The sequence below is a fragment of the Canis aureus genome, chromosome 24 (assembly GCF_053574225.1).
Source record: "Canis aureus isolate CA01 chromosome 24, VMU_Caureus_v.1.0, whole genome shotgun sequence".
Taxonomy (NCBI): Eukaryota; Metazoa; Chordata; class Mammalia; order Carnivora; family Canidae; genus Canis; species Canis aureus.
Genome location: NC_135634.1, coordinates 17740380 through 17753957, shown reverse-complemented (window position 1 = coordinate 17753957; position 13578 = coordinate 17740380). Strand labels below are relative to the sequence as shown.

The 13578-nt window shown below is 38.3% G+C and overlaps 1 protein-coding gene across 3 annotated transcripts in view; it reads right to left on the bottom strand.

Annotated features, from left to right (window-relative positions):
• Positions 1–13578, bottom strand: part of MICU2 (mitochondrial calcium uptake 2) — a 126908-nt gene that overhangs the window by 59068 nt on the left and 54262 nt on the right. For 2 of the 3 annotated variants that reach the window (XM_077868405.1, XM_077868404.1), the window contains exons 3-4: positions 8738–8769; positions 8551–8626 (exon numbers count right to left, since the gene is read on the bottom strand). The exons of the other annotated variant lie outside the window; for it this stretch is intronic. In XM_077868405.1, the coding sequence (XP_077724531.1) occupies positions 8551–8626; positions 8738–8769 (108 nt within the window). The remainder of the gene's footprint in view (positions 1–8550; positions 8627–8737; positions 8770–13578) is intronic. 3 annotated transcript variants of the gene reach the window in all.

Below are 13578 nucleotides of genomic sequence, written 5' to 3'. Positions count from 1 at the left end.
GGGAATATAAATAATAGTGAAAGGGAATAAAGGGGAAAGGAGAAAAAATAAGTGGGAAATATCAGAAAGGGAGACAGAACATAAAGACTCCTAACTCTGGGAAACGATCTAGGGGTGGTGGAAGGGGAGGAGGGTGGGGGGGCGGGGGGTGGGGAGTGACTGGGTTGTGGGCACCGAGGGGGACACTTGACAGGATGAGCACTGGGTGTTATTCTGTATGTTGGTAAATTGAACACCGATAAAAAATAAAATTATTATAAAAAAAAAAGACCACGGGAGACCCTCTGCCTATTTGTACGAGAATATTCAAATATATCCCAGTGACACTGAAATGAAATTCAGCTTGAACAGACAGGACAGTAAAGCTAAATGCTTTTTATTTATTTAACAATTTTTATTTACAGTGTAGTTAACAGAGTATAAAATTGGTTTTAGGAGTACAATTTAGTGATTTATGACTTACATGTAACACCCAGTACTCATCCCAAGTGCCCTCCTTCATGCCCATTGCCCACTTAGCTCAGCCCCCACCCACCTCCCCTCCAGCAACCCTCCCCTTTGTTCTCTATACTAGAATCTCATGGTTTGTCTCCTTTTCTCTTTTTTTCCCCATCCCCTAATTCATCTATTTTGTTTCTTAAGCACAGATGAGTGAAATCATATGGTATTTGTCTTTGTCTGACTTATTATTTCACTTGGGATAATATACTCAGGCTGTATCCATGCCATTGCAAATGGCAAAATTTCAATATTTTGATGGCTGAGTAATACTCCATTGTACATATGTATATACACCATCACTTCTTTATGTATTCATCTATGGATGGACATTTGGGCTCTTTCCATAATTTGGTGCCTGCTGATAGTGCTGCTATAAACATCAGGGTGCATATATATGCCCCTTTGAATCAGTATGTTTGCATCCTTTAGGTAAATACCTAGTGCTGCAATTGCTGCATCACAGGGTAGTTCTGTTTTTAACTTTTTGAGGAATTTCAATACTGTTCTCCAGAGTGGCTGCACCAGCTTTCATTCCTACCAACAGTATAAGAGGGTTCCCCTTTCTCTGCATCCTCACAAAAATCTGTGGTTTCCTAACTTAATTTTAGCCATTCTAACTGGTGCAAGGTGGTATCATCACATCATGGTTTTGATTTGTATTTCCCTTATGATGAATGATGTTGAGCATCTTTTCATTCTGTTAGCCATCTGGCTGTCTTCTTTCAAAATGTGTCTATTCATGTCTTCTGCCCATTTCTTAACTGGATTATTTAATTTTGGGTTTTTTTTTTTTTTAAAGACTTTATTTATTCATGAGAGACAGAGAGGCACAGGCACAGGCAGGGGGAGAAGCAGGCTCCATGCAGGGAGCCTGATATGGAACTTGATCCAGGGTCCCAAGATCACGCCTTTGGCTGAAGGCAGGAGCTCAACCACTGAGCCACCCAAGTGTCCCAGGGAATGTCTTTCTATTTCTTTGTGTCCTCTTCAATTTCTTTCATAAGTGTTCTATGGTTTTCAGAGTACAGACCTTTTATCTCTTTGGTTACGTTTATTCCTAAGTATCTTATGGTTTTTGGTGTAATTGTAAATGGGATCAATCCCTTGATTTCCCTTTCTGCTGCTCATTATTGGTGTATAGAAATGCCATAGATTTCTGTATGTTAATTTTGTATCCTGTGACTACTGAATTTGTGGATCAGTTCTAGCAATTTTTTGGTGGAGTCTTTCAGGTTTTCTACATAGGGTATCATTTCATCTGCAAATAGTGAAAGTTTGACTTCTTCCTTGCCAATTTGGATGCCTTTTATTTATTTTTTGTTGTCTGTTTGCTGAGGCTAGGACTTCTAAGTACTATGTTAAGTAATAATGGTGACAGTGGGCGTCCCTGTTGTGTTCCTGACCTTAGGGGAAAAGCTCTTGGTTTTTCCCTATTGAGGATGATATGAACTGCGGGCCTTTATAATGTTAAGGTATGTTCCATCCATACCTACTTTGTTGAGTTTTTTTTTTTTTTTTTTTTTTTTAAGATTTTATTCGTTAATGAGAGGCAGAGAGAGAGAGAGAGAGAGAGAGAGAGAGATTGAGAGCGTGGCAGAGACACAGGCAGAGGGAGAAGCAGACTCTATGCAGGAAGCCTGACATGGGACTCGATCCTGGGTCTCTAGGATCAGGCCCTAGGCTGAAGGCGGTGCTAAACCGCTTAGCCACCTGGGCTGCCCTGTTGAGAGTTTTTTTTTTTTTTTTTTTTTTTTTTTTTTTTATCAAGAATGGATGCTGTATTTTGCCAAATGCTTTTCCTGTATCTATCGACAGTATTATATAGTTCTTATCCTTTTTAAAAAAATATTAGCATGGTGTATCAGGTTGATTGATTTGGAAATATTAAACCATCCTTGCAGCCCAGGAATAAAATCCCATTTGACTGTGGTGGATAATCCTTTTAATGCACTGTTGGATCCTACTGATTAGTATCTTGTTGAGAATTTTTGCAACCATGTTCATCAGGGATATTGGCCTATAATTCTCCTTTTTAGTGGGAGTCTTTGTCTGGTTTTGGGATCAAGGTAATGCTGGACTCAGAAATGAGTTTGAAAGTTTTCCTTCCATTTCTATTTTATGGAATAGTTAGAAGAATAGATTTTAACTCTTTTTTAAATATTTGGTAGAATTTCCCTAGGAAGCCATCTGGCCCTGGACTTTTGTTTGTTGGGAGATTTTTTTACTATTAATTCAATTTTGTTACTAGTTTATAGGTCCATTCAAATTTTCTATTTCTTCCTATTTCAATTTTGGTAGTTTGTATATTTCTAGGAATTTATCCATTTTTTTCAGATTGCCCAATCTGCTGGTAAATAAGTTTTCATAATATTCTAATTGTTTGTATTTCTATGGTGCTGTGAGTTTTTTCATTCATTATTTTATTTATTTATTTTTTCTTTTTGATAAGGATGGTTAGGGGTTTATCAATTTTATTAATTCTTTCAAAGAACCAATTCCTAGTTTAATCGATCTGTTTTACAGGCTTTTTATTGTTTTCTTTTCTATAACATTTATTTCTGCTCTAATCTTTATTTCCCTTCTGCTGGTTTTAGGCTTTATTTGTTGTTTCTTTTCCAGCTCCTTTAGGTGTAAGATGAGGTTGTGTATTTGAGACTTTTTTTTGCTTCCTGAGGTAAGCCTGTATTGCTATACACTTCCCTCTTTTTTTTTTTTTTTTAAGATTTTATTTATTTATTCATGAGAGACACAGAGAGAAGGGAGAGGGAGAAGCAGGCTCCATGCAGGCAGTCCAATGTGGGACCCGATCCCGGGACTACAGGATCATGCCCTGAGCTGAAGGCAGACGCTTAACTGCTGAGCCACCCCGGCGTCCCTATGCTTCCCTCTTATGACTGCTTTGCTGCATCCCAAAGATTCTGGACTGTTGTGTTTTCATTTTCATTTGTTTCCATGTTTTAAAATCTCTTCCTTAATTTCCAGGTTAACCTATTCATTCTTTCTAGGATGTTCTTTAACCTCCATGTGCCTGTGGTCTTCCCAAATTTTTTCTGGTGGTTGATTTCAAGTTTCAAAAGAGTTGTGGTCAGCAAATATGCATGGTATGATCTCAATCTTTTTTTGTATTTGTTGAGGCCTGATTTGTGACCTAGTAATGTGATTTATTCTGGAGAATGTTCTATGTATACTCGAAAAGGATGTGTATTCTTCTGCTTTAGTTTGAATGTTCTGAATATATCTGTTAAGTCCCTCTGGTCCAGCATGTCATTCAAAGCCACTGTTTGCTTGTTGATTTTCTGCTTAGATTATCTATCCATTGCAGGAAGTGGCATGTTAAAGTTCCCTACTATTATTGTATTGTTACAGTTCTTTATGTTTGTAATCAATTGATTTATATATTTGGGTGCTCCCAAGGTAGGGACATAAATATTTACAATTGTTAGATCTTCTTGTTGGGGGGATCCCTGGGTGGCTCAGCAGTGTAGCGCCTGCCTTTGGCCTGGGGCGTGATCCTGGGGTCCCGGGATCGAGTTCCGCATCAGGCTCCCGGCATGGAGCCTGCTTCTGCTTCTGCCTGTGTCTCTGCCTCTCTTTCTCTCTCTGTGTCTATCATGAATAAATAAATAAAATCCTGTAAAAAAAAAAAAAAGATCTTCTTGTTGGATAGACCCTTTTATTATGATATAGTAACCTTCTTCATCTCTTGTTACAATCTTTGGTTTAAAATCTAGTTTGTCTGATATAAGGATGGCTATTTCAGCTTTCTTTTAATGTCCATTAGCATGATGAATGGTTCTCCATCTCTTCGCTTTCAGTCTATAGGTGTCTTTAGGCCCAAAGTGAGTCTCTTGTAGGCAGTGTATAAACGGGTCTTATTTTTTTATTCATTCCCATACTGTATGTCTTTTGATTGGAGCATTTAGTCCATTTACATTCGGAGTGATTACTGACAGTAATGAACTTAGTGCCATTGTATTACCAGTAAAGTTGTTTCTGGAGATTTTTTCTGTTCCTTTCTAGTCTTTGTTGCTTTTGATCTTTCTTTCCTACTTGAAGAGTTCCCTTTAATATTTCTTGCAGGGCTGGTTCAGTGGTCATGAACTCGTTTATTTTTTGTTTGTCTGCGAAACTCTTTATTTCTCCTATTATGCCTTGTTGGATAAAATATTCCTGGCCCCATTTTTCCCACTCCAAATGTTGAATATATTATGCCTCTCCTTTCTGGCTTGCCAAGTTGTTGTTGTTGTTTTTTTTAAAGATTTTACTTATTTATTTGAAAGAGAGAGAGAGCAAGTGCACAAATGGCAGGGGGAGGGGCAGTGTAAGAGGGAGAAGCAGATTCCCTGCTGAGCAGGGTGCCTGATGTGGGGGGGATCACAACCTGAGCCGAAGGCAGACATTTAACCAACTGAGCTACTCAGGAGCCCGTGGCCTGCCAAGTTTCTGTGAATTAAGTCTGCAGCTTGTTATGCTTTGTAAATTAGGGATTTCTTTTCCCTTATTCTCAGGACGTTTTCCTTATCTCTGTATTTAACAAATTTTACTAAGATATGTCTTAGTGTTGGCCTGCTTTTGTTGATTTTGATGGGAGTTCTCTGTGCCTCTTAGATTTGGATGTCTGTTTCTTTCCCCAGATTAGGTAAATTTTCAGGTATATTTTCCTCAAATAAACCTGGTGCCCCCTTTTCACCTCTTCTTCTGGAACTCCAATGATACAAATATTATTATGCTTTGTTATGCTGAATTCCCTAAGTCTACAATCGTAATCCAATATTTTCCTTTCCCTCTTCTTTTCAGCTTATTTTCCATAATTTTATCTTCTATATCACTTATATGTTCTTCTGATTCTTCCATCCTTGTGCTCATTACATCTAGTGGATTTCATATTTCAGTTACAGCAGTTTTTATTTTGGCTTGACTGGTTTTTAGGTCTTTTATCTCTGTAGTAAGGGACTCCCTGGTGTCTTCTATGCTTTTCTCAAGCTCAGCTAAGTAGCCTTATGATTGTTGTTTTAAATTTTGATTCAGGCATCTTACTTAGAGCTGTTTCAATTAGATACCTGACCATGACCTTTTCTTGTTCTTTCTTTTGGGATGAATTACTCTGTCTTTGCATTTTGTCTAGGTCTTTGTCTTCTGTGTGTTAGGAAAGCTTGTTATGTTCCCTGCTCCTGAGGGTAATGGCTATATGCCTAGCACTTCAGGAAGTGTCTCTGATGTATGCTGTATGCACTTTGCTCTTGTGTTTTGGCTGCTCTTCCCTTCAGATCAGTCCTCTGTGGAGTTTCTCCTTGCTTGCTCTGGGGAGTGTTTAGACCTTGTCCAGTGTTTGGCAAGTTTTAATTAGGTGTGCTTTGGTCTGCTTGTTAAGAGGCTAGATCCTGTTTCCACCAGAGCTGAAGCACTCTATGGTCAGTAGGCTTGGTGTATGTGTGTGTGTGGGGGTTGTGCTGTTCTTCTGGGGGAGGGGGCCCACTCCTGCTCTGGTTCTCAGGCATGCCTGCCTTAGTAAAAAAGCACTTGCAGAGTGCAGGGTGGTGGGGCTTGGAATAAGCAGCTTGGATTTGGATGTCTGTGGGTACTGTGCTGTTTGCTCACTGAAGTCAGACCATGCTGATGGACAGGGGAGAAAAATGGCATCAGTCAGGTCTTTCCTCCCTGGAGTGGGGAGTTTGCACTACCACCACTGTCCAGAAAGCCCTCATAGAAAAGCTATCAATCTTTCCTTTGTTACCTAGACATCCCCCAGATCTCTGCCTTCACCCTGTCTGTGCCCACCTGGCAGCACAGTGCTCCTGTGTTTTATTTCAGAAAGACTGGGTTTGAAAACCTCAAATTTTAGAGACTAGGCATGATGCAGACTCACTCTGATCCTCTGGGGAAGGGTCTTGTTGCACTGTGGCTGGTGCACGTTTGTCCCAGAAGGGCAGTCACATGAATGTGACACACACACACACACACACAGAGAGAGAGAGAGAGAGAGAGAGAGAGAGAGAGAGGCAGAGACACAGGCAGAGGGAGAAGCAGGCTCCATGCAGGGAGCCTGATGCGGGACTCGATCCCTGGACCCCAGGATCACACCCTGAGCCAAAGGCAGATGCTCAACTGCTTAGCCACCCAGGCATCCCTACTCTCCCATCTTAACTCCTTTTCACTAAATGCTATTTATAAATTGCTTTTACTCCTATACATGACTTTGGGAAGGTTACTTATTTATTTATTTTTTTAAAAGATTTTATTTATTTATTCATGAGAGACAGAGAGATAGAGAGAGAGGCAGAGACACAGGCAGAGGGAGAAGCAGGCTTCGTGCAGGCAACCTAATGCAGGACTCGATCCCGGGACTCCAGGATCACGCCCTGGGCTGAAGGCAGGTGCCAAACCGCTGAGCCACCCAGGGATCCCCCTGGGAAGGTTACTTAATCCTTTTGTGCCTCTGTTAGCTACTCTATAAAATGGGGGTATGAAATGAAGTTACTTTCTTCAAAGGACTGATGTGAGGATTAAATGTAGTAATACATATAAGAGGCTCAGTATAGTATAGGAAACCATCAGTAAGGATTTACACCTATTAAAACTGTTATTGATCACGTGCATTTGTTTTGGAAGCACTTACAGCACAGCACTGGTTAGGTCACTCCCCTGGGTGAGTCCCTGACTGACCACTCCTTCTCGAACTTCGTAAAGGGCTGCTCTCTCTTCTGTCCATTCTTTAAACTAAGTTGTTCTATCTCAGGGCCTCTTCTCTCCTCAGTGCTTCCTGCATGGTTGCATCTGTAACTGTGACTTCAACTGCCATTTAGATGGCTCACAATTCTTAAATCTGAACTCAGTATGTCCTAAACTGGACTCATTCCCTGCCTTTTCCTCCCCCAACTTAGTCTTTTCCTTATGATCCATGTATCTTGGTGAATGGCACAACCATTCACCTTGCTGATCAAACCAGAAACTTGAGCACTATACACGATTCCTTTTTCTTCCTCCCTTCTCATAACCAATCACTCATTAAATCCTACTAATTCTATCACCAAAATACCTATCAAATTTATCCTCTTCTCTCCATTTCTACTACCTCTTCTCCAGCCTATAACCCCTTGCACCTCCTGTTTCTTTTGCTCCCTCAATCCACTCAACCCTCAGAGTGACTGTTCTACTCTGATTTGTCACTTTCTTACTTTTCAATAGCAATGCACTCTTCTTAGGATAAGGTCTAAACTCTTCACTTCCCTATAAAGGGATATATGATTTAGGCTCTACATTAACTCTCTGGTTTATGTCCAACTATCCTTAGCAGCCTCATCCCTCTTTCCAAAATGGTATCTCTCCTCTTTGCTTATACATCTGGATGCTGGTCTATCCTTCACCTTTCCTGACTGAACCAATCTCCTACTCCTCTACTCCTCTATTTCTACCCAAATTTTCCTACTGTGCTCTCTGAGATTCTCTTTCCATAGTACACCTCTTTAACCTATTCATTGTATGTGTAGTCTTGCCAAATCCAAAACCCGGATCGCCACTAAGGGTACTGGTACCTTCACAGACTTCTGAAATGGAAGTTACTAATTTTTTTCTGCTTCAATGCTAATTCCAGACCCTTTCTCTTCTAACCTCTTTATAAAATTCTCTGTTTCTCTAATGCTATCCAGCCAGGCCACCTTTTGCTTTTTCTTCATAGTGGTCATTTACCAAAGTCGCCTCTCCTCATCCCTAGTCTCTTTCATGGGCACTGCTTCCTCTTCTACTCCCTTAAATGTTGCTGTTCCTCGGATCTCCCCGAGGCGTTCTTTTGCCACATTCCTCCTCCCCCAGCTTTAAATAAAACTGATGTTTTAATAATTAAGTTGTAATCTCTCTTGAGAAAGTTATTTCTTCCTTAAGGAGTATTTTATTATAATTTAAAAACATTAAAGAACTTGGCATTAAAACATTTTTTAGGTAGGTTCTCTACTGTATATTCTCTACCATACTGTTGCTGGCCTCACAACAATTCCTTAACAATATACTGGTTAAATAAAGCAAGTAAACAGAAATTTAACAAGTCAAAATTACCTTTATCACCAAGGTCTCTGAAAAAGGTTGCTCCAGAACGAGTTGGTTGGATTCCTGCCAGTATATCCTCGATATCCTTTGAATGCACATTAAAATCTTTAAATTTAACTTATAAAAGTTCATTTTTTTGTCACCAAGAAAACAAAAAGAAAGGGAGAAAGAACTCTCTCCCATACATCCTGCTTACCTTTTTTGTCAGCTTCTTTACTGCAGTTTTACCTACAGCAAAGAAGAAACATTATTTAATATCCACATTCCTTGGTAAAACTCAACTTCTACTAAAAACGAAAATCATTTAAAAGACAAAACAGACAACTAAATATTTCTAAGGAAATAAAACTTAGGCAATTTAGCTCGTGTCTTTAAACCAAAGTTATGAGCTAGAGAATTCTAAGTCTAAACACAAAGACATCATGGGTTGTTTTTAAGACCTACTTTTCAATTTCACTCACCCTATTTCAGACATATAAAATCTTTTTTAAAAAATATTTTATTTATTTATTCATGAGAGACACAGAGAGAGAGAGAGAGAGAGAGACAGAGACAGGCAGAGGGAGAAGCAGGCTCCATGCGGGAAGCCCGACATGGGACTCGATCCCAGGTCTCCAGGATCATGCCCTGGGCCAAAGGCAGGCACTAAACTGCTGAGCCATCCAGGGATCCCCTAGACATATAAAATCTTACCACCATATTTTACTTCTCTTAGTTGTCTGCATCATAAATAAATTGTCAAACCTGATTAAAAAAAAATCTTTTTGCTTTCACTGATTAAAAAAATACAAAGCTGCCCTTTTAAACCGTAAAAGTTCTCTTAAGTTTTCAGCTCTCTAGTCAATTTAAAAGTCTAGCCAACGTGACTATACATTCCAAAGTTATTTTTAATAATTTCCTATTGGACAACAGATTTATAATTCTTTCAGGTGTTTAGACATCCTCATTATTGCTTACATCATTTTCCTCTTATCCACTATAATTTTTTTTAAAAGATTTTATTTATTCATGAGAGACAGAGAGAGAGGCAGAGAGACACAGGCAGAAGGAGAAGCAGGCTTCATGCAGGGAGCCCAATGTGGGACTCGATCTCAGGTCCCCAGGATCACACCCTGAGCCAACGGCAGATGCTCAACTGCTGAGCCACCCAGCCATCCATATCCACTATAATTCTAAAGCAATCAGGTGCTTCTTTTGTTGAGACTTATTTTGAAGATGGCCTCAAGTCATTTACACATCCAGAATGCTGAAAAATGTTTTACTTTCTTACATAAGTCATATGCATCACAAACTTCCCTTTCTGCTTCAAGATTATCTTATCTGTGAAGTTCCTTCAGTATAATTACATGGTCTATGAAAGTTCAGGTGACAGGTTAAAAAAAATGAATACTTTCAGATGTGCCTTTTCTGTACTTCAGGATGCTTAATTTGGACTATATATCTATTGGGGACACATTTTATCATTTGGAGTTAACAAATTGTCAGAATTTTAATTTTGCATTATTTTTTTAAAAGATTTTATTTATTTATGAGAGACTCAGAGAGAGAGAGAGAGAGAGAGAGAGAGAGAGGCAGAGACATAGGCAGAAGGAGAAGCAGGCTCCCCATGGGGAGGCCAATGTGGAACTTGATCCCAGGACCCCAGGATCATGGCCTGAGCCAAAGGCTCAACCACGGAGCCACCCAAGCGCCCTTTAGTTTTGTATTATTAATGAAAACAGTGGTTGTGGGCAGCCTGGCTGGCTAAGCGGTTTAGCACTGCCTTTGGCTCAGGTTGTGATCCCAGGATCGAGTCCCACATTTGGCTCCCTGCATGGAGTCTGCTTCTCCCTCTGCCTGGTCTCTGCCTCTCATGAATAAATAAATAAAATCCTTAAAAAAAAAAAAAAAAAAAGAAAATAGTGGTTGCAGATATGACTGTATCATTTTTAGAAACATCTATGACAAATGTTTATAAACTTAGGTGTTACTATTTTGGGATAATTTTAAACAATGTGTCATCCAATGACAAAGAACCCTAGATTCTAATGTTAGGTGCTAATATACCCTTAGATCATCAAATAGTCAAAAGTTATCACCTAAATTACAAGCTTAAGGGTTTGTGTGAATGTGTATATAGAGAGATGATGGTAATACAATGCTGATAACAAACCCCAGAAAAATATGTAATACATATATTTTTATCTACCTTTGTATATTCTATTAAAAAAAGAAATTAAAAAAAAGAAACTGATCACGATTCACATACCTTATGTTGTTCTTCTTCATGTTCAGATTATTCATTACCTTAGGCACTTTTATTTTTAAACAATTAAGGTTACTCCCCAAAGAGATTAATCCTTGTACCCAACAGAAAAAAGGATTCTAGGAAGTAATAATTGACATCTTGAAGTTGACAATATGGGTGGTTTCTAAGTAATAAGATTATTTCTAAGGGATCTTATATTTGCTTCATATCTAGATTTCTTTTTGGTCTTTTAACAATTTATGTGCTTAAAAAATCCTTCTACTTAATACTGAGTGAGGAAAGAAGGTAGCCTTTGCTTCCCTGTGGGCTAGAAGTCTTGATGCCAAATACCTAAGCCAGTAAAATTCAATACTATATGAATAAAATACAACAATAAAGTCATGAACTACAAAAATCACATGTAAGAATGAAACTATAAAACCCTATTGAGGCAGATTCCGTATCTGTCCTTCCTTTTATGTAGCTCAGTGATTAGCATTTAAATATTGGTTGAGTGAATAACTGAAAAAAAATTAGAAAAGATTCCAGGAAGTCTTCTTATTCAGATCCCTGCCTTTAAGTGGTTAATAATTATTATCCTCATTTTACAAATAAAACAAATAAGGCTGACAGGCAAGAGGAATTAGGTCACAATGTGGGCACTCGAGGATTTCTCTTCTCATCAAGATTTTTCAAAAACAGGTGTTAGATGTCTTCAGTTCTATTAAAGTAGCAATTGGGAACCTGTGGACCACTCTCAACACTTCAGGAAATTTCACAGAACTGAATGATTAAACATGGGATGGTTAGAGAGGGAACAATGGTTATTTCATGTTGATTACAAGTTCTGCTGGTACTAGCATACATGTTTATCAAAAATGGAGAAACTAATGTACCTAATGAGCTTCTCTTGTATGAAATACTCTTCAAAATGGAATCAATAATTTTTTAAATGACAAATCATTTTAGCTGACAAAAAGAGGTCATTCTCTTACATAAAACTCATTTTTAGATTAAAAAAATAAGTCAGAGCTACTAGGGGTAAACATCTAATTTCTCTTGTTTCTTCTTCCTCCTAAGTCAATAAACTTTTCTTTCAGTAAGAGAAGGGGTTGTGATGTTTCAAACTCAGAACACCAGGGTAGAAAGTGTCTTACCCAGGTGTGCCTACCTGTATACCACTTGTTCATGCACTGTACTAAGGATACCACAGATAAAAATAAGAGGTCCATGGTCTATGGTATGATAAACCACGACTTTCATTCTTCTGACAGCAACTACAACATCAGGACATATTAAATATACCCAAATATTTTTGGCCACATTTTTCTATTTAAAAATGAAACCCATTTTATTTTAATTTATTTTTTAATTTATTTTTTAATTTCAAGTTTTTTTTTTTAAGGATTTTATTATTTATTTATTCATGAGACACACACACACACACACACACACACACACACACACACAGGGGCAGAGACACAGGCAGAGGGAGAAGCCGGCTCCATGCAGGAGCCCGACGTGGGACTCGATCCCGGGTCTCCAGGATCAGGCCCTGAGCCGAAGGCAGGTGCTAAACCGCTGAGCCACCCAGGCGTCCCGAAACCCATTTTAAATTATCTAAAAAAAATTTTTGTGTGTGTGTGTTTGTTTTGTCTGTCTGGTTTTTTCTTGGAGGGAGGGGAAAATTCTTGCTTTCCTTTCTTTGGAAATATATAAAAAAACCCAGTCTTTTTATATGCATACCTTTCTCATATATATTCACGTACTCATATATGGAAATAACAGAATGGGGGAAAAACAGCAAAAAGGTAGAGCTAGAGTTGAGGCTGTAATGTTTTATTACATGAGCTTGAAGAATGGCAAATACATTGTGGCTTTTCTTGGCAGGGGGAAGCACAGATCTTGAAGATCTATGAAGCACTACAATGGAATTCTGGCTCAGGAAGTAGAATGTTTTTAAAGGTCTCCATCTCTTTGTAGAGATTCCGCCATGTGGCTTTCACTGTTTACAGAGGATTTCCAAAGTAAAAATCAGGAACAGGCACATCTTGTTAAAGACAAACAGCCATTTTAATACTTAAAATACGTAAAACTGCATTAATACATATTAAGTATTATTACAGGTCGAATAAATCTTTGCTGCTAGCCAAAATAAAGTTATTTGATGATTGTAACTATAAAAACATTATTAATGGTATCTAATTCCAGTTCACTTTGCTGGAGGTAAGCAGCCTTTGATACATAACAATTAGACAGCAGAGACACTGCCATCATTTCAGGTCTTTTGCATGAATATATGGAACAACTTGGCATCAATGTTAAAAATAGTATGACAGAACTAGTTACTCCAATACTTGCTTGAATTCAATCACAGCTAATATGAAAACTAAGGGAGAAAATGACATATTAGCAAAACAAACTTCCTAATATCACTAAATAAAAGTGATAACTGGAGGGAAAAAAAGGAGGGCAAATTAAATGGTGCTATTTTCCTTCAACAAAGTATGTGGTTTGCTCATTTCTACTGGAATATTTAAATAATGAGAGCAAGAGATATCCTCTGGTTGGTATTTCTTCCACAGGGAGACAAACAGTGACCTCCAAAAATGTCTGAAACTTGCCTACTTGTCAACTTTGCTAAACTGCTCTTCAAATATATTTAAATTATTTTTGAAGGGGAAAAAAGTGACTATTTTTTGCAACCTCAAGTACTGTGAAATAATAACATTACACAGAACACAGAATACAAAAATATTCCAGCAGAAATAGTAACGTAGTATATAATAACAGCAATAGGTCTCTTTATT